Here is a 24,756-nt window from a genome sequence, read left to right on the forward strand (position 1 = left end):
AATTTGCGCTCACGCACAACGATAATTTTTCGCTCACAACCAACTCGCCGACACCGACGCCGGAATTTCTGCGAAACGAGCTCTTTAACGCTAGCTCGTTAAAAAATGTCTGTTGCTTCAGCATAACTATTAGTGCTGTCAGAACAGCAAAGATCATCAGTAAGTGAACGCAAAGCTCAACTCACGGGTTTCCAGGATGTGTACACAAGACAGCAGCGAGGACCTAACAGCGAGTCTGCTTGGCGGACTATCGAAAACTCGAGCTCAGTAACGCTTCGCCCAAGCTAAGATATGACCAGTCACGTGTTGTGCTAGAATCTAGAGTATACTGTCGTCTACGACATCTACGGCGTTTCACACCACCTAAATTAGTCTACACAAGGAGATTCGCTGCTCTTCTGCCATTATAATCCAGCTGCCAACGTCCTTTACGTCTGGACCTTTTGAGTTCCTGCCATTTACAATTTCTCCGAACTTAACATTCTTCCAACAGCTGTCATGTAGTCTCGTCAAATGTGGTTTGCACGGTCGCTTTACAAGGTTCAGTGACCCTGCGAGATTCTGTTATTTCAAGATTGTTTTCCGACGTTCACCAATTATTCCGTAACAATATATTTGTTTTGTCTCACCGAACTTAATATACTTTCTTTTTATTTTGATTACATTCGCGTGTTGTGACTATCTGCTTTACATGACAAGAACATTTTATGACGTCAGCATGGGGCACGCTTGTGATGTCTGTACCATAGACTTACAGCCCCTTATTTGCACGCATATAGACGCCATTGCAAGGACCCATGCACGCAATCCGCATAAAAAAAAAAAACATTTTTATAAGAATAGATCTCCGTGAGAACTTAAAAAAAGACACTGTTTCGCCGCAAGGACGAATCAATGAATGCGATATAAGTAAATTGAGATGTTATGCGAAGTAAGGCTAGCAGCGCTATAGCTCCTGCGGCATCTAACCTGGCATAACTAAACAAAACGCCGGCGTAAAAGAACGCGACCGCTGCAGCAAGCGAAGCGACCTTCGCGCTGTCCACCACTTCATCGCAAACCGAGCGTTTTGCGATGATAGAGCGAGCGAGATAGGGTTCAGTGGATCAAAGTGCGCAGTCCCTGCTAGATTGACGCAGTCCTCCTCCCCTACGCCCCCCCCTCCCCTTTTCATGGAGATTTCACGCGACAAACGACGGCTTGCGCATTTCCTCTCGCTTGAGCCGGGATTGCCGACTGCCCTCGCACGCTTTAAAGGGAAAGAGCAAAACGATTTTCTTGTATTAGTAAACTACTCTTTCACGATACCAAAAACACCACGCTTGATGCGAGATGACGCTTAGTAAGCGAGAAACCGCGCAAAAAAAAAAAATGTGGTGGCGACGCCACCTTGAAGTTTCCGCACCATTCGTCGTGACGTCACATATTTTGATAGCGCCTACTAAGGCCTACGTAGTTCCTAAACGGTGAACGTAAAGTGCACTGTCCTCTGAGGGGGACATAGGTTAACATACCAAGTTTGAGGAAATTTTGTTGAGCCAATGGCGGCAAAATACCATAAGTACACTTTGAAATCCGTGACGTCACGCGTGAAGATTTTGGCGCGAAATTTAAAAATGGTACATTGAACTTCATTTGCTCCTTTATTATTACACCTATGATGGTGAAATTAACGACATTATAGTTGTAAAACTACAATTTATTAATGTAAACCAATTCACTGTTTCTCTTTAGTGTCCCTTTAAGTTGCACAGAGCACATACAACACGCAGGCCGATGTTATCGATTTGGACTTCCTACACGGAACCTGACGGCTATGGCAAAAGTGCGCCTGGAGTTTCTATATAATTGTCATCGCAACAAGAGCCATGGTATTATAGCTTCATTGAGAATGAGTACATGTGGCATGTGCTTCTTTAGAGAGAAATCAGCCTTTGCTGACTGCGTCGGGCGAGATGAAATGGTAGATGTACGCGAAAGAAAAATTGCTGTGGTTCAACGCGGTTAAACCAAGTTTGTCTGACATCTCGGTCTTGCTTGCTTTGTGAAAGGACGTGACCGTTCGTTTGCAGAGATTTAACTTTATTGCATGTACTGCTTTTTGCAAACAGCCGCTTTTGTAGCAGTTACTACCGAATCTACAATTGCCCGAGAAGACAACGCACAGACACTGCTTGGAGCTGTCAGTGGGAACGCGCAGTGAACTTGCATGCAGCCAGCGCCTCTGGCGATGGCGGCACAAAAGACTGACCTTTAGCCGCTGTTCGTTTTTGCAAGCGTGCCGCACTACCGTTTTGCTGAAGCTTTTTGGCCGCTGTTGCGACGATACGCGAGGCCCGTGGAACGAAGCACGTGATTAACGTGCTGATACTCTGGAGAAGGAGAAATGTCGGTGCGAACACATCGGGGACAACTTTGCGCCATCTCGCAGGCAATTTGTAAACAATTTTCTGCGGCAATAAAGCAGCTCAGAGACGCTGACATGACCTTGCCTGAGGTTGAAGGTCAGATTCACGGAACCAAACGTTTTATGGGTCTGTACCACGAGGAGTAAGCTATCGCTCTAAAAAAGGTTTCTATAGTTCCACAACAGCCTTGACACATTGGCTTCATTATACTTAGTTAAGAACGCGTTTAGCTCGATGGTTATCGAGTTAATGGGTCACTTGGCAGAACAGAATAACCTTATCGAGATTAACGTGAACAATGTCGTTAGCGCGCCGAAAGGTCATTAACATGTTATGAACGCCTCAGTGAGAATGACCTAATTGCCTCCGAAATAACCAGAGCATATATAACTACAGTGACATTCCATGTCCTTTCGAGATTCCGAGTTCACTGACATTCAGTGCTCCTCGCTAGAGGATCAATGTCCTAAGGATCGTTTTCCTTCTTTTTTTATTGGAGAGAGGGCCTGTATTCACGGAGACCTGAAGAACGAATTGTTCGTGAGAAAGAAAAAATTATGGCAGCATCGCACTAGTGGTGCCAAGCCTCAAGGAGGAGCGGAGCTGGCTGGCCTTCCTTGTTTCTCTTTATTAAAGACGATAGTCTTTCTTGGGAACTTAAAAGCAGAAATTTTTGTCTGTCTGTTACCCGATTCAGCCACCCGGCCAAAGTTGAACCACTTGCTTACCGCCCACCCATCTTGAACTGGTACGGCTGCTCATACTTGCGAACGTTGTCGATCAAAAAGTAAATATTACGCATATCTGAGGCGCAACATCACTAGGTAAGTATTAGGTGGTGTGTTCCTTTAATAGAAAATACATAGATACACAATTCTAAAGACCCTACTTTCTAATCTGCGGCTGCGCTGAAAATGCCATGCTATGCGCGCCAACGAACGCCCTCTGCCACGGAGGAAGGAAACCCCCTGCACAAGCTCATGTTTCCCGATGTATTGCCAGATGGCGTCCATATCTCACGCAGTGTGTAACGCAGCGTAGACGCAGCGCCTCCTCTATCGTCCTTACACGGCATTTGCAGCGGAGCACGCAGATAGGCGGCCAATTTTTTTTCTTTCTTTCTTCTCTTGCTCTGTTTCTTGTATCTCTTTTACAGCAGAGCTGTTATGGCCGAGGTTTGTCGTGTGTCGTAGACAGAAAATTATCATCATAATGAACCGGCACGCGTTCAATGACCGCCCAAGTATTATGTACAGATGGTCAACAAGAGAAGCTGAAACGTGCCCATCAGCTCTGCGTGACCCAGCCTTGCGCGACTTAGTGCAAGCTGTGCTAATTTTTTTTTGTATCCGTCTCTTTATATTTTTTCTTGCTTTTCTTTCTTTCTCTCTTTCTTTTTTTCTCTCTAGTTTCTCTTTCCTTCTCTCTCTCTCTCTTTCACGTGTTTCACGTGCTCCACTTCGCCAAGCAGAGTTTTCGTTTAACGCTCACACCTGCGGTACTAGGTAGTGGTGCTAGCCCAATTCCTGTGGCGCATACCCACCGAAAAAGTTATGCGCGAGTCAGTGAGTGAGTGAGTATGAACTTTATTCAGGTCCTGAGGAGAAAGAAAGCGGTGCCGAAGGCCCCGCCAATCAATCCGGCGGCTCCACCCAGGTCGGGGCCGGTAGACAGAGTCCTTCTGCGACGGCCCGGGCCCTCTGGACAGCCTTGAGCTGAGCTGTGAGCTCTGTGCTTTGAAGCGCTGAGTCCCATGAGGATTGGTCAGAAAAGTCTGTACCCGCGTTGGCAGGGCACAGCCAGAGCACGTGCTCGAAATTGTTATATTCGTGGCCACAGTGCGAGCATACAGTAGGAAAGTCAGGATTGATCCTGCTTAGTGTCGTCGGTGTTATGTATGTTAGAGTCTGCAACTGTCTGTAAGTGATGAGCACAAGTTACCGATACCTTAAACGGCTTCGCTCATAAAAACCTGCCAATCCTTATGTTTGACACATTATTAAAGGAGGAGGTCTACTAATGGGGAAGAGACACATATGAAAGAAAAGTTCTGTGAATGCATGCAGCCACAGAACTTAACCCAGCGGCACATAGCCACTGATTCAAGTTGGCAACAAGGAGACGTTCAAATGACCAGTGCTAACCAACGGCAGATGTACAAAGATCATCACTTGGCGTCAGTGAGAGTCATTGAGCATACCACTTTAGTCAGTTCACCCAAACATTTGTTTCAAACCTGAGTCCGTACAAAAATGCCTTGCGCTAGTATTGCCCCTAAGAGAGAGAGATTGACCAGAAGATAAATATCCAGTTTGCTACCCTGGAAGGGTAAGGAGAGAAAGAAAAGCAAAAAAGAAAAGAATGAGCTCCCAGCTTTTTTCTTCCTCCATGCCGGGAATTGGGCCTTCATCCACGTGCTTAGCAGCGCAACACTTCAATTGCTACAGCCAACAACGGTCATGCATGAAACAACCAAATGCAATAATGAAGTGTGGCAACGTGAAATGGCAAGGGCAGTAGTGTAGCCAGAATTTTTTTCAGTGAGTTAGTGAGTTCGAAGTTTCTATCAGCGTTGAGCTCCCTAGCTCTTCATAAACGTAAGTTAAAACTAACAATACTAGAAAAACTGTTCAGGTGAAGGACAGCTTAAAGGGGTGGTGCCATCAAATTTCGAGGCTATAACAAGCCTGTTGTGGGTTTCCTCTGTATGTAAGGACACTCCACACGAAGGGTCGGACACAGCAAACGTTTAGAATATATTTTAACTCACTTCCAAAGTGTACCTAAATGCCCATTCTCCCGATCAAAACCCATCGCTAGCGCGCCAACACTGACGTAGATCTGTAGGATGGACAACGAAAGTTGTAGTGACGTCACACCAGATCTGCTGTAGTGACGTGAATGACCTGCGGACCTCCGCCACCTCCGCAACGTATGTACCGGCTGTAGTGAACTAGAGTATATTCTAGTTCACTATAGTATCGGAAAAGCATCGGCTGCTACATCACTCGCCGAGTTTCGATCGTTTTCTGGCTGAGAGCGTCACAGCCTTGTGTGGACACGTGACCACGCCTCCTACACTTCTACGTCACTACCCAACCTCGGCGCCCAGAAACCGAAACCGAAAGTTGTCCACATCAAAAGGAGATATTAAATTATTTAGCGAGAATACATGAATCTTGGTGCGTGCATCGTTTTTCCTGGAGTTATAGGAAACGCTTACAGCAAAGAACACGCAAGCCACAAACATGGTGGCACCACCCCTTTAAAATTTTAAATTTATGCAATTTTTGGAAGAAAAGGCTGGACGGGTGAAAATGCATACAGTGCCTCTTTTAGCAAGAAGGTAAAGCAATTCAACTTTTATTTCATAACCAATTTTTTTTTAAATATTAAAAATGCCGCAATGAGGTGTACATGTTCGCAAAATTCGCCTATTTTTCCCCTCTCCATCTTTGCTCATTTTCAATGGAATCTCTTCAACATGATCAAAATTTTTGTCCTTGAACCTAGCAGTTGTCTCTGAAAGCCATTGGTTCCCGTTGAGCAATCGTTCAGGAATTTGCAGTTTCTTTGTCAAGCCGTTGCGAGTTTTCAAACAGGAATCAATACAAACTTGTCCCGTTTGCTATTATCAAATGCTGTCCCAAGGGTAATTAATTTTTCTGATGTGCTGCACCAGAGATATGGTACTCCCATGGCCGTTAAGTGCTCACTCTAATCTGCTCTTCAATACAACAATACAAAACTGCCCACATAGTATGGTCAGTCAAGCATCCTTTCTAGTGATGTTAAAGGGGCCCTGCAAGTTCTTCAGCCTGGCCAGAAAACGCTGCCGATCGGTAGTCGAGTCTCCCGAGAATACGCGAGCCAAACATTATAGCGCAGCACGCGGCCTGGGATTACAATAAATTCTCGCAGTCAGCTAAGGAGCGCTTCCTCTTCTCTTGACAAAAATGATGCTTGCGTCGTCACTGCCCCTGACCACGCCATTGGCTGATTTGAACATGTCTCGCTCGGTAGTCACTGCGGCCGCCGCAGGAGGCCGTCACATGCTCGCGCGCGATCACACGAAAACGCGTCGCGGGTTCGAAGAAAAACAAAAAAAGGTGCTCAAGGTCACGAACCGCACGTGATGTACCTTCTTCCCCCATGCCGCTCCTCCCTGCTTAGCTTCCAGCGCTTTCGTCAGGACGAGAGACAATAGAAACCAATTACAGCGTGCGACAAATCTTTGTAATTCCGCTCGTACTGGACAGATTCTAAAAATTTTTTGCGGTGGTCGATTCGTGAGGAAATAAGCTCCCTCAATGAAGCCATTCCATGGCTACTTGGAAAAGTGTTGCAGGGTTCCTTTAATTTTTTTTTCCACTGTTATAAACTCAACTTAGAAAAATAGCTATAAAAAGGCAGAAATTGAGGAAAAATGGTCGCCTCAAGAGATGAAAAATACGTGAACGTGGGATGTCACTGGAGCCGACATTTCAACACGCGGGCTTGTCTCCTTCAAGGCCGACAACTGCTGCGGCCTTGAATATACAAATCCACTTGTCAAAACATCGGCTCCAACGACACACCGTGTTCACACATTGTTCATAAAAACAGCTATGTAGCTTCTGTGAGCACTGCAACGTATACCAAGATATAGATCATTGCTGGAAACAAAAAGGAAACCATAAATAACTTCTCCATCAAGTTCACTACAACTGTTAAATGGTACCAGCCATGAACCATAATAAATATTTCGCGATACTTAAGTGGAAACAAAGTGCCCCTAATTTATAGTGATACAAATGAACAAGTTAAGCAGATCTAGGTTGGCCCAGGAAATTCTGCACAACAATATCACAGGTCGGCCACCGTGAAACTTCGGTATCGATTTGCACGCCCACCACACGACTACAGATTACTGGGAGCAAGCTGGGCATCATTAAACTGAATATAAATAGGGCATAAAATTGCGCTATTTAAGTTTCATAGCGGCAACCAAAAGGCAACTTCAGTACTTTAGAGCAATCTTCATTTTTCAGCAGAAAAACTGCGCTTTGGTGCAGTAGCCTGGCAAATGATCAATGCGAACAATGCACACCGCAAATAAAAAGAACTCAGAAAGACCTCCTTATGACTTACACATTAAATAAATTTTCAGTTACTAATAAATAAAATAATAAAGGGACACTAAAGAGAAAAACTATTTTTCTGTATAAATATATTACCTAATCACAATGCCGAAGGCATGTCTCTTGCTGCGAGAAAACGCGCAAAAGGAAAATTTTGGGGGCGACACAACTTTTAAGTTCTCAGCACCAACTTGCTGTGATGTCATAAATATTGACGGTGTAAAATTCAGTCTATGTAGTTTTCAGTTAGCAAAATTGAAGTATGCTGTCCTCCAAGGGGGCCAGTGATTTTTCATACCAAGTTTCGGGAAATTTTATTGAGTCAATGAAGCAATATACCAAACCGCCTCGAAATACGCAAAGTCACGCTTACAATTGTGTGCAGAAATTTTGGCATAAAATTTTAACTATCACTTCCTTTTCCATTAATAAACTTGCCCTATTGGAATGTTCCGTATGCAGTGCAATAATTCCGTATGGTGTCCAACAGTGAAATTTCTTGCAATCTGCATGGAATCCGCATATACTCCATAAATTGTGCAGAAATCATACACTAATCAGAATGGCATACAAAAAGTTTCAATAGGATATGATGGTGAAATTAATCACAGTAAAGTTTTCACAGAATAATTTATCCATCTACTTAATAATTTATCTGATTCAGAGTTCCACTTTAGTGTCCCCTCTAAGGAGCCAGTGCAAAGTCCAAGCTCCTTCTTTTGCAGCATGTTTACTACACTGCAATGGAAACACACAGTGCAACGCAGTTGAAAAGGTACAAATGACAACAAAACAACAGTTGCACGCAAGTTTTCGCGTGTGGCTTACACAAATGCGTATGTAATCTCGTATAACGCCATACTTCACAAGTAAGCCTGCAAAGTTACATATCAGAAATTTTTGCATACGGACTTAGTGTGGCCCAGATGAAATATGCTTCCTTCGTGCTTAGTGGTGGGCTGAAAATACGCACGAAAGGAAGACACCTCTATCAAACAAGATCCACAACTGTGCCACGAGCTTTGCTAGAAATACGCTATAGGAAATGGCTGTTGCAGTTAGCCAAAAAATAAAATAAAACCTGGTACAGCATTTTGAGAAGTACCACTGGTCAATCGTTTACGCTGTATTTGATCGCGACACACGCATATACTGATGACTGCTTAGCTTGTGTAATCTCTTCTTGCTTGCCTGAAAATATCCAACGTTGATATGCAATACTGGTGAAATTCTATAACAATAGAAAATCTTAAATATTTCTGATACCAGTATGTGAAAAGTGTCCGTATAGTGAATATCAGATACAGTAGACTCTCGTTAAACATAACCTGAAGGGACCAGGAAAATGTGTTCACGGGAGTTCGGTTAACGGTGAGATGAACAGTGGTGCAGAATACAAGCCCGAAACCAATCATACAAGAGGCATTTGTTTCGTTTAAGCAGCTATCCCGTTTAAAAAATTTCCGTTTACTGAGAGTACATTATATAGGAACATGTTCGTGTTATAGTTTGACAATAATGTATATTTGCTTCTAGCAAGAGCTTGTGCATTGGGTTTCGAGCAAGTACAAGCTACACAGCTAGGGCTACCGCTGCTTCTATCCGCTGAACTGTTCACCCATAAGGGAGTGGCCTCACACGTTTCAAAAGAGAGTAACTGAGCCCCACATCATGCATAACTACGTGACACTCAGACACTTGTGAAAACTGTACAGTGTGCTGCCTTCGAAGAAAACAAGAGGTTACAACACCAAGTAAGGCCGTTTGATGTGATTGAGGAAATATAGCCTGAAACAGGTGTCATATATTGTACACAATTCCATATCTGAAAAGGAACCTTACAACACTTCTCTGACATACCGTAAAATTCCGAGCAAGCGCCCGCCCCTCCTAGTTTTGGGAATTTGAATTTGCCGCCCACTTCCGAGCAAGCGCCCCCTATCACAACTGGCGCCCGTTCTCCATTTCTAGCCATTGCTGGATCTAGCCATAGCCGTTAGGCTTGGCGCGTGTTAACGTAGCCAGTCGGTATTTGTTCGTTGTTCCTCGTGGTCAACTTTGCTGCACGATGCCGTCGATGCGTTCTTACACTGTTGCCAAGAAAATTGAGGCGGTTCAGTGGCATCGCCAAGGTGGAAGAAATGCGCACGCGACCTCGCGGCACTTCAACATCGATCGCAGGAGGATTTGCGAGTGGGACAACAAATATGTAGCCTTGCTGCAACAAAACTTCGGCCAGTCGACGTGTACTGGAACTGGTCTTTCAAAGCCAGCCTTCGCAGGAGCTGGGAGGAATTGATGCGCATAGCAGAAAGTACTCCAAAAGGAAATCTGCGGAAACCGTCGCGTCAGGACGTACTGAATCTTGTGGCCGCAGCATGGGACGCTGTACCGGAGGAGACCATTATTCAGAGTTTGAAGGGCTGTGGAATATCGAACGCGCTGGACGGATTGGAGGACGGCCTTCCACATGGCCGGTTGTCCGACGTTGGCGACATTCGTCCAGAACATCCCGAGGAACTGCAGGCTGAATGCTACAGCCTGTTGTTTGACACCGACTCCGACGGGTCCTTTGATGGATTTGAGAGTGAATAAAGCAATCATCGAATATTTTCCAATAAAGCTTTTGTTCACTCTGTACATCACTGTGAGAAGCCTTTACCATTTTTTTTAGAAAAAAAAAAAAGCGACCGGCCGCCATCTTGAATTTTGCAGCACTTCCGAGCAAGTGCCCCTCCCCTTCACCACCTCCCGGGGGAGGGGGGGGGGGGGGTGCGCTTGCTTGGAATTTTACGGCAGTCAGAAAAACGAGTGATTGAAGACCAAACACACACAGCTAAGAAAGCACGATGTTTAAAAATTAGGTGATCGCACAAGTGAACTTTGACGAGCACATTCTGATGACAATTTACAAGATCACTGCTTTCCTCTTGAGCAGTTGTGGTGGCATCGAGCAACTAAACATTGTCACAGTCCAGACAATAACTCTGGAGCATGACGTTAGACTGCAGCGAACATTATAAGTTTCCCAGACGTGTATATGAGATGGTAAGTGAAGGTGAAACAAGAGTAATTTACAAATTTACCCAGGGGGTACCCCACAGTTGCCAGACCCTCTCACAACAGATCTCTGACTTGGTCTCTGACAGAGGTGAGCACACCGTACTGACTGTCCGCATTGCCCACATTGTGGCACACTTCCTGTAGCAACAAGGCGACGAGTCTCAACGTGCTCTGCCGGCGCAGCTGCCAGTTGTCGATTCGCTCGGCGTCGTCCAGCATCTCTACCCTGTCCAGGAGGTCCTGCAACGTCTCAATGCTGTCGATGGTGCTGGGGACCGGCGTACCGCACGGCAGCAGGCTCAGGCGTGCGTTCTCAATGGCCACCATCACCAACATGTCGGGGGAGACTGTCACCGACCGGCTGATGCACGGCATGGGTCGGTGCACAATGTGGACAAAGTTCACCGACCTGTTGCTCAATGTCTTCAGCCAGTAGCTGGAACTGTCCACTTCCATGATGTCCATGACTGTGAGCTTCTTCTTCTTCTTCTTCTCAACCTGTGAAGGTGAAGGTCCCTTGGCCAGAGCTCGCTTTGTTGTGGTGCCTCTGCTGTTGTTGGATGTGGTGCCTGTTTCGGCGGAGCCCTGGCCTTTGGTGGGTGTCTTCCTCTGAAGCAAAGACACCACTGCCTTGCCTTTGTTGCTGTAGAGGACAGACTCCACTCCTAGTGGCGCCGCATCACCGGATGCCTTCTGCATAAAAAAAAGTAGCCCACCGTCATGCTTTCGCTGCTCAGAGCGTCAAAGCTGTCCATTCTGCTCATGTAGGAGTAACACACAACATAAATGAAAGTGACTCTCTGCATGCAGACCCAGTGAGCATACTGGGAAGTGACTACATTCAAGGAATCAAACAAGAAGTTTCACAGAAATCTAATAGTTTCGTGAAAAGGAAAAGATCAGTTGGCCTACCAAGTTCTCTATCTAGACTTGTACCCACTAACCCTGTGGTAAGCCTCGATCGTAAATAATTTTTCTCCATACTTATCCACTATATACGTACTGAATTTCCACTGCAGTACAAACAATCTACAGCGTGACCCACTCTTAAATAGGACATGTAATTATACTATACAGTAGACTGGAGCTTTCTGTTGCAAATGATCTCGGCAACTTTGTTGTTGCAGAGTAAATTCAAGTGAATATAGGGTGAATGCCTGCACTCTCTTTTTCTTTTATAGAATGCATGCCTTCCTAAAGCACTGTGCCAGTTGCTCATTCGCAATCTACTTGAATTGCCTCTTAATTCTGTTGCTTTTTGTGAGGACACATGTAGCAGCGTAGATGACTGAGCCGTAGCGAGCGTCAGAACGCTGAAATATGTTGCTCCCTTGTGATCGCCTCTGGGTCATGATGTCGCGACACAGTACATATTATATAACCCTTGTAGACGAAACCGAAAGTGGTTGCAGAAAATTATTCAACTCACTGAAAGGCATTGCAGTGTTCTTTTTTTTTGCTATTTTTGGAAGTTCCAGACTTGATCAAAGTAAATGGCAAAAACATCTTGGTATACCTTTAAACTACACTCACAGCGCCCGTGTACGAGACGAATCCGAACGTTGCGGGCGAGAACATCGCGCTAGGGGACATGCGAAAGCGAAGAAGCCGCAATGTGCTCCATCGCAAGCAACGAATCGCATCGCCCGCTAGCTCCTTGGAACCGCGGATGGGCATTTAGGCTTCGGCAGCGTAACCCCTGCTGAGCTCACCGTGCAGCGACCGCTCGAAGCAGCGGTTAGCAATTTCTTATACTGCGCGTCGGCACCCCAAAACGCAAGACCAAGCATGCTGCGCCGATTTTTTGTTGCCGCAGCTAGGCATAGCTGATCATTGACAGACCGGAGATCGGCGGCCTTTGTTCTTAAATCGGTATGCCAATATCCAGCGCGCTGTTCCAGTCCCGAAAGTATGTAAAGCGATGTTTGAAGTCGGAAGGTATTGAATTTAGAATGTCCGTGGTAGAATAGTCCGCTGTAAGGGTCCTGACCACCTTGCTGCCCTCACATTTCAATTATTTGTATCCGAATGTCCGTTGTACCAGAATCCGTTGTAAACGAAGCTCAATCAATGGAACAGATAGAGAGGTTCGCATAACCCCGCAAATTGGTCTGTAGTATCTAAATGTCTGTTGTAAGCAGATCCGTTGTAACGAGGTTATACTGTATAGCGCAAATTCCTTTTCAATTATGTTCATTTTGAGCAAATAAAAAATATAGTTCGACATGGCTCACAGGAAACAGCACATCGAACAAGTTGTCGAACATGGTAGTGCCTTCAGCAAGGTGATCATGTGCAACAGTATACTGCGAAAGTGAAGTTAAATGAAGACACATTTATAAGTCAGGAGGTTCAATTGATCTTGGCTCTTTCTTGGCCACTAGTCAACACAACCAGCAAAGACAAGTTGTGTACACAATTGTGTACAAAGTATCTCAAAGGGTTAAGAGCTCGCTGCACATTTCAGGCATGAAAAAGGACCATTTTACACAGCTGCCACAAGTGAAGTGGGTAAGAACGAAATGAAGTGCCATCACCACAAACCTCAGTGGCAATGTCGGCCGTAAAGATGCACGGAACGGCGCCAGCCACTAGGTTTCCGGAATCAGTGTAGTCATCGCGTCGGAAGTGGTCGGAGCAGATCACAGTTGTTGACACTGGCAACCAGTCTGTACGACCGATGGCCTCCGCCCACTGCTTCTTGAGAGCTGTGCTCCTCGGAAACCTGCAGGCACAACAACATCATGCACCTTTGCCATGAACAATAAATGATTGGCATGTTTTGTTACTCAAAGCCACATGATGAACTACTGGAGATGACACGGTGCAGAGATAAGGATTGCACATATGTGTGCCAGCCATAGGCGGCGACAGAATGAAGGGGTCACCATTGTCCTGCGCACTCTGTGCTCCTTTCGTCTTTAGTGCTGCATCAATCATGCATGCATTCCAACTAGCCCAGCTTTCCATTCTACTATCATCCAAGTTGAAGCACAGTAGGAATAGGCTAAACGTATCACAAGTATTCTGACAACTGTTGCATTTTAGGCGAGTTTTGTTGGATTTCACACGCGCAAATTGCCACACTAGTGGGCGCAATAAAATTACTATCGTAGCGTGAAACTTTCGTCAAGAAAGCAAGGTAACATAAAGCTCAGTAGAGCTAGCCTTTGGATTATGGGCACCCACTTGTGCCCAAGCCTTTGCTGCATCCGGGAAAAAGAAAAAAATTGCAACCCTCAAGGGCTAGAGAGTTGCGCTAGGTTTGCACTTTGAAGCACATCTTCACAACGACGTGCTGGCTGGATGACCCACCTGTGGAATGACAGTGCCTTGTCTGTGGCTTTGTCGGAGCGGTTGGTGCAAGAAGGAACGCAGCACTTCATCACGGTGACAGCTGCATTGGACAGCAGAGAACAAATGGAGAGTTGGTCAGCCCGAAGGAAACAAGAACACTCTTCTCTGCCGACTATATCGCAAAGATATTTAGATGAGCCAAAAAACAACATGGTGAAAGAAACATGAGAGTAAAAGGAAACGTGAAATAGGGCAATAGCGTTACAGTGCTCATGGTATGACACGCATCATCAAAATGTCATGCATAGCGACCATAGTAGATTTGAACCTAACAATAAATATAAGCTCGGCCTACAGCGATCACTAATAATTGTTGGGGTTTCACGATATGATTACGGGAGACGTCGCAGTGGAGGGCTCTGGAAATTTTTACCACCTGCAGTACTTGAATGTGCACCTAAATATAAGTGCACAGGCCTCAAGCATTTCTGCCTCCGTCGAAAATGCAGCTTCCGCGGCCGAGACTCGATCACGCGGCCTTCGGGTCAGCAGTCAAGCGCAATAACCACTAGACCACCGTGGCGGGTCTACAGCCTCCACCATCCAATGCAAAACAATTTGCATAAATGCTTCGACGTATATCGTTTGCTCATTTTCGTGACGTCATGAACTTGTGTGTCTTGGATAGTCCAATTTTTCCATGGAGACACGTCTGTGTCACTGGTTTTAGACACAAAACTTGAGTATTCTGTCAAATTTCATCGGAGTCCGACGTAAGTACTGAGCCAAACATTAAATTTTAGTCAGTAAAGAAACTTTGATTTTCCTAAGTGCCTAGCATTTACATTAGCAGAGAGAAAGAAGCACTTCAAACAAAAAACAGCTGGTACGACTCTCTTACAGAGGTGACAGACAAACACACCATGGTTTTGTGGGTGGAGGCTGCTTGCCTGGTGCTGTTACCGGAACGAAGATCTCACCACAACAAATAAGACTAGGAAGGCATTCCATAGGAAGCAATGGAAATTCCCTGAACTCTAGTTTAGGACAGGCTAAATGGCTGAATTGTGTGCAAAGGTCGCATGTAGTGAAAATTGCAACTAGGAAATATTTGAGGCACTTGCTCAAATATTGTGATAGATACAGACACACGCCAATGATGAGGCCTCTTCCCCTTGTTTACTTAACGAATCGTGTTTTGTTAATCGCATGATTAACAGTGCCACGTAACAAACCAAAGCAAAACACTTGCCCTTCTTTCTGGGCTTCACACGTGCCAGCTCGATCCGCACGCGTTTCGACTTTGGAGGCTCTGGTGGCTGCGTAGTGCTGTCCTCCGCTTCAACCTCTTCGCACATCTGTGCTGCTGGCTGCGTGTTGAGGGCACGCTCGTGCAGTTTCGCAACAATGTCGTCACGCTGAACGTTACTGGAAAGAAAAAATGGCAGTTTTACTCAGATGAGGAAGCGCTGGCAGCAACTATAAAGCTATACGCGAGCGTAACATGTCAGCAGAGAAGCAGCAAGGTGTAGGAGAAACAACGCTATTATGGCTACCCTGTGTCTTACAGCGCTGGTGTGATATGTGTCACCAGCGGCGTTGCAGCTATCTTGCCTCTATATCGCCCTTTTTTATTTCGTTATGTTTGTTTTGCTAGCTCTCTTGTTTGTGAGTTCGTCATTTCTTTTTACTCATTCTTGTATTCTTACGTATTTTACTTTGCACTGCCTACACAGGTACAAAATGTATCTTTTGATTTTTTCTCTAATTGTATTTTTTTGTATAATACATTGAACTACTTACTCTTGTAATCATGTTGCCTATTATTGTTAGGTAATATTCTAATGTCTTCATGAAGTATGTATTCAGCTATTACATCCTGTATGATATTATGTATTGATTGTGCCTAATCATTTATTATTCTGATGCCCCCCCCTTACCCAGTACCTCTTATGAGGCCTGCAAGGATTTTTAAAATAAATAAACAGTGAGGCTCACTAGAGAATGTTGGCATAAGTTGGTGCCCACCAAATATCAGTTGATGTTACCTTCATCTTTATGGTGCGTTCAATGTATAAAACTGTTTCTATAGGTTGATATTTTGAACAAGAGCCCACGACTTATTCCCGTCGAGGAATCCCTGCTTCCAGCCAGATTCAAAGTCATGCACACAGACGCCCCCACACAAGACAGCCCTCTAGCTACAACATCAGCAACTGCGTGGCACACCACCTCAATAAACTGTCCTACGAATAACACGCAATACTGACGCCGAGATGCACCGCGCAGCACGACACGCTATGCCACGTGCAAGGGAAAGCGCATACTGGAGAATGCTACGTATGTACCATGGCGTGTTGGTACACACAAGTATGAGAAAAGGCACAGAGGAACCGACACTCTCAGATTTGAGTCGAGACAGAAGGACAGCACCTCAGCCTGCAATCTTTGATATTAAGCTTGTGTAAAGCGTGATAAAAGATAGGTACCTACCTGGAACCTGACGCGTCGGTTGTCGGAGCTTGTAGAAGGGGTTCCTTGCACTCCGGGCAGAGCCTAAACGGGCAGAGTTGAGCACTAGGAGAGTTTTCGTCAGGCCGCTTTCGAATTTCTACGAAGATCTTGGTCAAGTCTTCCCGCTCGAAAGTGCGTTGGCAGACATCGCAAGCACTTTCGCCAGGCTGGCTGACGGACTTGGTGCCGCCATCGGATGTTCTGCTCGCAAGCTCCTGATGCTGCGAGTCTGGCGTCTTCTTGTTAGCTCGTGTCGTCATACGCTGCTGCGAATTAGCTGGAGTGGTTGGAGCTGTCACAGGTTGTGAGCCTTTGGCCGCCGTCGTCGTAGCTGTCACTTTCTCGGGGGTAGTGGACGGCGTTGACGAATCTGTCACGCGCTCTCTGTCAACTGGACGTGCCTCTGTCGCGGCTGCCGTTTCTTCCGTAACTCCTGCCTGTTGCTCAGGCTCTTGCGGAGCATTCACCTCCAGCTCTTTAGAAGAGTGTTGTTGATCCCCTGCCACTTTCGGTTGCTCTACGCCTTCTTCTGCAACACCCACGACTTCAAGGATATTCGTGCTTTCGTTTTTCGAAGATGACTCTGTCATCGCCAGCTTCTCGGGCTGCTCACCAGACGTCGTTGGTGACACGGCGGGCACGGCCTCGTCAGGAGCAGAGCCATCGCCGCTCGTTCCGCCATCTGTCGAAAGCGCGGCGGCTGGACTCATCGAAGGGTTCAGCGTGACGACGACGAAATGGTTTGTTTTTAAGACTGAGGATGACTCGAGTGTGTCTGTTTCTCTCCCGGTTGCACCAGCTGTTTCGGTGGTCATGGTACAAGCGCCACGGGAGAGTTGTTTCCGGGCAACGCGGCTAGCTTTGCCAACCTGCGCAGATGCAATGCCGGAGTTAGTTGGTGCCAAATTCACTCGCACAAAAGCATTTTGATAAAGTTTCTTCCCTTTGCACGGTCTAGAATTATAATTCTTTGCCATCTAGCATATAGCTAGCTTGCATGCGACATCATGGACATAGCCACTGAACGGGCTGGCACTCCTCAATGGCGGCTTTGATGCAAATAAGGTGCGTCAACGAGAAAACGATGAGGCTGCTAGGAACATCTCTGAGCGTGAATAATGAAATAACATGCATGTGATGTTTTGATAACGTTAATGTGACATCGCATCCCCACATGCTGGTGCTCCAACATGGCGGTTTCAGTGACGTCAATGCAAGCCATCTATAAAGCTCTGATGATTTTGTTAGTAAAATGCCGTACCATGTTTTGAAAATCTAGCGATCTTAGTTCTCCACCACTTCAACTTATCTTGTTCCTAACATGTGTGTTTGTTCCTTCTGTCTGACAGCCACATCTGTAAAATAATTTTCATTTTTTTTCTAGAGTGTGTTGTTTCCTGTGCTCATCTCTTGCGTTGCTTGTATATATACTTTTGCATTATACACGAAGCCCATCCTGCTTGAGCCAAATTACTGGCTTGCAGTATTTCAAAATAAAGAAAAATAAAATACGCAATGCTGTCAGACATTAGAATTCACCGAATACAAATCAGCGCCGCAAGGTGGACGGGCGCTGAAGATAACACCATGTCTGTAGCCGAAGTTACCTCGACCATAACTTGAAACATCAAGAAGACATAACTTCTTTACCCAATTCCAACACGCTTCCCAGTCCAATGTTTTAGGGGTTCAAAGAATTGAAATAACGCGCGCATAAATCTTAACACATACGGATCCTCGACCCGCGTGGAGGCTCATCAAGTGAGGTGTCGACGCAGCTAAGCTCGAAGGGCGCGGGTGCGATTCCCGACCACGGCATACGCATTTCCATGGGGATCCGGCAATTACCACGAACGCACCCTCCAAGTTGTGCTGACACAATCTAAAGACAAAACCACACCAATACTTTACGACCGTTATCGTCTTTGCCTGAAGGTTCCTTACTACTGTTTACAAACCGGTAATGCGCTAGCCCGCGGGGCTGATACCCACACGTTTCTGGAACGACAACACAACGATCGGACAAACACGACCACGCTGAACCGCGGTTTGACTAACCAGTTAGTCCAACGAAGGAAGCGGCACTCCAGAGCGTCAAACACATGTGACTTGGCTTTGCTACCGGTAGCTTAGCTTGGAATATAAACTTTTCCCCACCTCCGATTAGCTTACGTAGGAAAAACGCTACCTCGTTTAACCCCGTCGACCCAAGAAACGATATTTGACATCTTGCGATCACAGTGGCGATGCCACTAGCCATAATACTAAGAGCAAGGTAACAGGTCAGGCGCGAGCGAGGTTTCGGTTTCGTATCTGATTGCGCGCTGAATGCGACCGGTGGCTTCGACTCTTCAGAATCGTATCCATTCTAAAACGACGCCATATCGCCCTAAATAATAATACACTTATTGCAAGAACCATACACTCGGGACAATGCAATTACAGGAGTACTCACACAAATTTTAAACATTATCAGTATGTTGCTCTATATAAAAACACGGGTGTCGAGAACCCTAAAGAGAGTGTCGTAGTGTTTCGGGATGCATTGAATATATTTTTAATACCGCTCCTTAAAACAGCAATTTCGGTTTCAGTATCGAGGGGGGCGGTTTCGCAGTGACGTGCACGTCTGACGTCACGTGAAGACTGCAACTCGCGAAACTTGGCAACAGCCGCAACAGCTGTCAGTTTGCTGTCGGTCGCACGTGGTTCACGTAAATGACGACGAGTGAATTGCCGTCCAGAGAGACTGACTTCGATTTATGCAATTTAAGCTGCATGCAGGACACAGATTTTGCCAACCCAGCGAACTGTGTTGACTTGTCGTGATAATGTCCATTGCGGTGGGGCTTGCTTGCAGATGCTGGGCGGCGAAAACTTTAAAATCAAGGGAAAATATTTTATACGTGTTGTCTGGCTCTGGTGTGTGGAGAGCATTGATGGTACACACCATGGAAACCAAAATCTTCCTTTGGGGTGCTTCAAAATTGCGTCTGTACTTCCTTAAAGCATAATTTACCAACAACGCACAGGACGCCTGCGTATCTTGATTGCTTAAAGATGTACTCCCTAAAAAAAAAGATCTTGTGCATACTTCGCTCGAATTTCGTAGAAAGATAGCATTTCATGCTCCTGATCCACTAATCCAACACTTAGAGCATGCTAAAAAGGACTTAGTGTGCTACAAGTTTTGCCATATATCACCACCAACAAGGCCACTCTTAAATCCTTTGAACGATGACTTTCGAGATTTCGAGTGAGAGAAATAAGAAAATTATATTTCCTTCACTGAAATCTAAAATTAAGAAGAGTTCCTGTGCCCATACGAGCACCTAGATGAGAAACTAAGGGTAAATTTGCCACATCACACTGATCACTCAGATGTACAGTTTTTCTCACAAAGAGAAACATGACAACTCTTCATTAGGAAAACTGTGGCGCTTGTTGGAGTATGAAAGAATTGCAAAGAGAAAGGAAAGAGATGGCCACAATTCATTATCATAACAAACACCACCGGAAGCCCATGAACTCTCAAAATCTGCAGCACAATAGCAAAGCCAGTGAGCTACAATGGCGAGTTTTTGAAGTTTATAAGGCATCACTACACTTGTAGCGATGTACAGTACAGTCCACGGTTAAAGGGAACACTCGAATGAGCACCATTCATATTGCTGGCCTCTAACGGCAAGTGGATGGGGAAACTTCGTTGTGCATGGAACTGTTCTTTCGAAAGGAGTTGCAACTGTCAACCACCAGTAGTCTTATGCAAATCTGAGCCACTATGCTTTTGCAAGAGAGCGAAATCCGAATATGCCCTGCACGCAAGTGTTCCCTTTAACAGTGGACCCGTCTGTATAGTGGACCTTTGATGTATATTAACTAAAATGAGTGTACAGGACTACTGGAGAAAAATTAAGTGAAGTTAACGTACTTCTTATGTTTATCAGCATTATAGTGAACACTGGGCATTGAATTCGGCACTGCATTTTCCCATCTCATATTATGGAAGCACAATTCAGATGTACTGCCAATAAGAAATTTCTCACCCAGTGTACCTGTGAAGTCATTACGGAGAGAGTTCGCTGCACATGAAAGTTGAGCTAGGTTGAAGAAAAGGCAGGAACATCATACCGTATGGGTGAAGTAGCGCACTTCTGACGAGGAGAAACGGGAGAAGAAAGACACGAGATTGTTTCTGAAGTAAGATTAGATGCGAGTGTAGGGTGTCGTGTCTTTCCTGGCCTTTTTGTCCTCATCAAAAGTGCTCTACATCACTTATACGGTACGATGATCAATCACAAACTAGCCCAGCTTTCAACCCTATTGAAACAGCAGGAAACACCATGTTTACACGATTGTAAGTCGACTCGAGCGTAGGTCGACCCCCCCCTCTCCCCCCCTTAAATAGCACATCAAGAAAAAAATAAAAAGAAAACACGTGAGCGCATTTCATAAAGGAAATTTATTTACGTAGTCGCTGGACCGACTACACGTTGATCGGCTCTATAGTTGGAGTCAGCGCCCGTGCTGTCACGCACTTTTATGTCCCATCCTCGTAAAAAATAGCGCTGGAGTATTTTCAGTTAGAGTGTATCACCAACTAGCTCCGCAACGTGTTTTGTAAAGTCAAGACAAAAAAACGCAAATTCCGGTGTGCAAAGGTGGCTTCACGGCAGTGCTCTGCTGCTATGCAGGGAAACTAACTTCGCGGCAACATGTTGGGCGAATTGTTGCTGAGAGTGCAGGTTATACGCGAGAAAACACGGTATAAGTTACAGGTACAGCTCGAACGGAAACATAATGTCGTAACCATGCCACAGCGTCCCTGATTTTTTGCTTGTCCCGCCGTAACTGGCGGCACTAGTTTTGGTTTCAATTGTAAGTCGACCCCCCGATTTCGGAATTAAAATTTAGATAAAATGGGTCGACCTATAATCGTGTAAATACGGTAATATCGCTACAAACCTTGAAAACGCTTTTGTCCAGGTGGACGGAAGGAATGGCCTTCAGCTTCAGCATCCCTTGACCCAAACACCCGCTGTTGAAGTCTCCAGATACAAAGTGGTCCGAGCAGATGGCTGTCCACCACTTTGATGGCCACTGTTTGCGACCTATGACCTTCATCCACTTTACCTTCATCTTACGGTTCCTCGGTAACCTGGTGGTGTGTAAACCATCGAATATAGTTAGTTGATTAGTAATTAAAGGGGCATTAAAGTGAGACACGAAATCAGTTTAGATGCGTAAACATTTAGTATTTTACGACTAAACTGTTGATCATCGCATGATCAGTTTAGAAGGCCAAATGAAAGTCAAAGTTCATGAATTTTGTGCCAAAACTTTCATGCTGATATGTCAGTGGGAAGTCGTGGATTTGAGAGTTTTTTTATTTTTCCGTGTTTTGACGATGTTACCTCAATTAAGTGAATGTTCCTGAAACTTGCCCGTGATCTAATTTTTACTGCAAGTATTACAGTCCCTAGCAGTGTAAAAGCATACATACACACATGGATGCATAAGTGTATGTATGTGTGTGTGTGTGTGAATGAATTTATGTATCTTTTTACCAACCACATGCCAGAGTAAGTGACCTCAAACTCCAGTCACATTACTTTGGAGGACCATAGCAAACAAAGAGTTTCGTAAAAAAAACAAGATTACTTCAGGAACTCTAGCAAGATTACTTCAGGAACTCTAGCACTGAAAATTTTGTAGCCTAACATAGGAATGATGGGCAATGTGCTAAATTGACTCATTTTCATGCTTAGGCTGCCACCAACTGATCCAAATTTGGCACAGTGTTTATTAATCTGGGCAACACGTACACGCTCACACACCACATGCATACATATACACACATACCGACATACAGTCAGCATCAAAAGTTTAGGAACCACGAGACACAAGAAAGAGCTGAATATTTACCCCGCTTAGGCAGGGAGCCTTCAGTTTATATTTCCGGCCTATTCTAAAACGCACTAACATGTACTGTGCAGTTCGGCTGAATATAGTCACAAGTGCTTGGCAATTCGTGTTTATTAGACCTAGCAGTCTCTAAACTTTTGACGCCAACTACATACATACATACTTACATACATACATACGTACGTACATACATGCATCCATCCATACATACATACATACATACAAGGCTCCAGGTTGATGTTTGTTAAGACCAACATATAATCATAAAAACAATGTTTGAAATCCCGTAAGTTTGGACATGTTGTATTCTTTTCACAATGTTTGCCTATGTATTTGTCATGCACTATATATTCATAGATATTCTCGCTAACATTTTCAATCAGATAGCTACATCATATAAAATCAAGACTTGCATCCCTCAGACACAGAATTAAGACATGGAGTGCCAAATCAGGACACAGTTCCATGCTTGCTGCAAAATCTTTAGCCGGATCCTCACCTGTGAAATGAGAGCACACCATCTTGTATCATTCCAGTGTGGTTGGTGCAGCTGCGGACGCAGCACTTTGTGTTGCGTAGCCCTGGGCCATCGGACAAGTCGAAACAGTTGTAATGACATAATTTCTGTCTCTCTCATACTAAGCCGCACGAGAGCCATCTATCAAGCCAGCTATCCAGTCAACGAAATAGGGCTTCAAAGGAGATAGTAGATTATCATGCGCAAAATTCTTTTAGAGAGGTGCAGGAGCAGACCTTTAATAGCAAGATGGCATGTTGGGCCAGTTGGTTAACGTTCATGTTTGAAAAATTTGGTTGAAGCCCACCGAAAAACACCGAGAAACACAGACCATAAGCGCTTCCTGTCTACTTCTTCTGGTCTGTGTTTTTCGGTGCGCTTCAATCAAATTTTTCAGACCTATAATAATTTCACTAAATAAAAAGTTTATAATGAAAGCAAAAAGCAACTTGCGCATATTTTTTTCAAATTTTAGTAAAAAATTATTGCATTCACCGATGCTGTTATTGCTGAAATTTTGCAGAATGACCATGTTTTATGGTCCCTATTGTATAGCGCATATAAATTTAACCCTATTTGTTTCCCAGTTTCTATAAGAAATGAAAAAGAAAAGTTAAGTTCGTTTCTGAAGCTAGTGGCTATCAAGTCACCATTAGCATAAACTCGTCACACCGCCCACTAGAACCTACAAAAGGCAGTCGTACCAGGAACGTTGCCGATCATCTTGGGGATTAAGCAGCACGCCCTTTTAACAGTTCCGTTGACAAACTGAGGTAACGCATTGATAAACTGAGGCAGTGCATTCAATAAAGATAAATGAGATGAAAATTTTAAATGGCTCTTCTGCTATTGCATAAGTGTAACTTTACATATGTGAAACATGAAGCTAACATTCTTCTTGGGTGTCCCTTTAAGTTCTCGAAGCAGATTCTCGGAACTTCAGAAAACATGGCACGAGCCCAGAGGTCAACTCACATCGTGAACTCGACAGTGACCTTGAGAATGGTGTTGAAAGTTGCACTATGTCCTCTGAACTCTCTTTGGCAGGCTCTTGTGATGGCTGCGAAGTCTGTACACAAGGGCTTCGCTTTGCAGTGACATCCCACATAACGTGCATGGCTGAAAGCCAAAGACAAGACAAAGAAAATCTTATGCACTCTCTTCCAGCAGTGACCAATAAACGAGCGCCACTGGTCTCAATAATTAATGGCATGAGCTGTTATCAGCCTGAAACAATATATACTTGACGGGACAGTAGCTAGTGAAATTTTCAATAGAAAAAAACTACATGCGCAGTCTCCTTTAGGAGTTGTCTTAGCGATGCGCAAGCGTAGAGTTTCATTATTCTCTGGTTGCAGCCTTCCCTGGAATGTTGTTGTCAGGGGGAACCTACATGGCGTCTTTCATCATTTTTTTCTAGCGTTTGTCTGTGTCTGGAACTGCCCCATGGAAGATGCATCCCTTGACCACCAAAATGTATCTTTGGTAGGGTTGCCACCAGTCCGGTTTTAGACAGGCCCGGCCGCTTTCGTAGATAGCGGGCCGATTGCCGCTCCGCTCCGGCCGCCATTGGCCAGTTTATTTGTCATAATATGCCAATTATTTATTTTCTAGGGTGTTTTATGAGCGTCAGTTAAACAACTACAATGGTAAATATTTGCATTAGCGCTAGCTGTTGGGCCAGTTGGTGCATTATGAACTTGAAAACGGGGTACCAGCAAAAACAGAAACACGTACACAAGAAGAAGGTGTTATGCATGGACAACGCTGGACTTTCAACTGTGCTTTATTGGAAATTGCATTGCCGCACAAGGCTTCCGAAAGAGCGTGTCTACTTAGCGACACGTGACACTTCAAACTTATTTTTCCGCTAAGTAGACACGCTCTTTCGGAAGCCTTGTGCGGCAATGCA

At 45.0% G+C, this 24,756-nt stretch overlaps 3 protein-coding genes across 17 annotated transcripts in view; all 3 read right to left on the reverse strand.

Annotated features, from left to right (window-relative positions):
- Positions 1–363, reverse strand: part of LOC119374775 (uncharacterized) — a 236,589-nt gene extending 236,226 nt beyond the window's left edge. For 12 of the 15 annotated variants that reach the window (XM_049410809.1, XM_049410808.1, XM_049410805.1 and 9 more), the window contains exon 1: positions 186–362. The gene's annotated coding sequence lies outside the window, so the exon portion shown is untranslated. Of the gene's footprint in view, positions 1–185 lie in introns of all 15 variants that reach the window. The other 3 variants (XM_049410803.1, XM_049410797.1, XM_049410791.1) reach the window with 1 other exon arrangement.
- An 8,909-nt stretch (positions 364–9,272) lies between these two features.
- On the reverse strand, positions 9,273–14,059 carry LOC125756170 (uncharacterized). Its single transcript, XM_049410813.1, has 3 exons — positions 13,907–14,059; positions 13,136–13,316; positions 9,273–11,284 (listed from the first exon to the last, which is right to left on the reverse strand). Exons 1-3 carry the CDS (start codon positions 13,975–13,977, stop codon positions 10,646–10,648), a joined length of 891 nt encoding a protein of 296 aa, XP_049266770.1. The 5' UTR covers positions 13,978–14,059; the 3' UTR covers positions 9,273–10,645.
- Positions 13,977–23,941, reverse strand: LOC119374774 (peroxynitrite isomerase THAP4). The gene is made up of 6 exons (XM_049411183.1): positions 23,820–23,941; positions 22,827–22,908; positions 21,368–21,560; positions 16,382–17,271; positions 15,037–15,316; positions 13,977–13,988 (listed from the first exon to the last, which is right to left on the reverse strand). The coding sequence occupies exons 2-6, from the start codon at positions 22,856–22,858 to the stop codon at positions 13,977–13,979; spliced, it is 1,407 nt and encodes a 468-aa protein (XP_049267140.1). The 5' UTR covers positions 22,859–22,908; positions 23,820–23,941.
- Between the last annotated feature and the right edge of the window lie 815 nt (positions 23,942–24,756).

This window comes from Rhipicephalus sanguineus, chromosome 11, assembly GCF_013339695.2.
Source record: "Rhipicephalus sanguineus isolate Rsan-2018 chromosome 11, BIME_Rsan_1.4, whole genome shotgun sequence".
In the NCBI taxonomy this organism is placed as follows: Eukaryota; Metazoa; Arthropoda; class Arachnida; order Ixodida; family Ixodidae; genus Rhipicephalus; species Rhipicephalus sanguineus.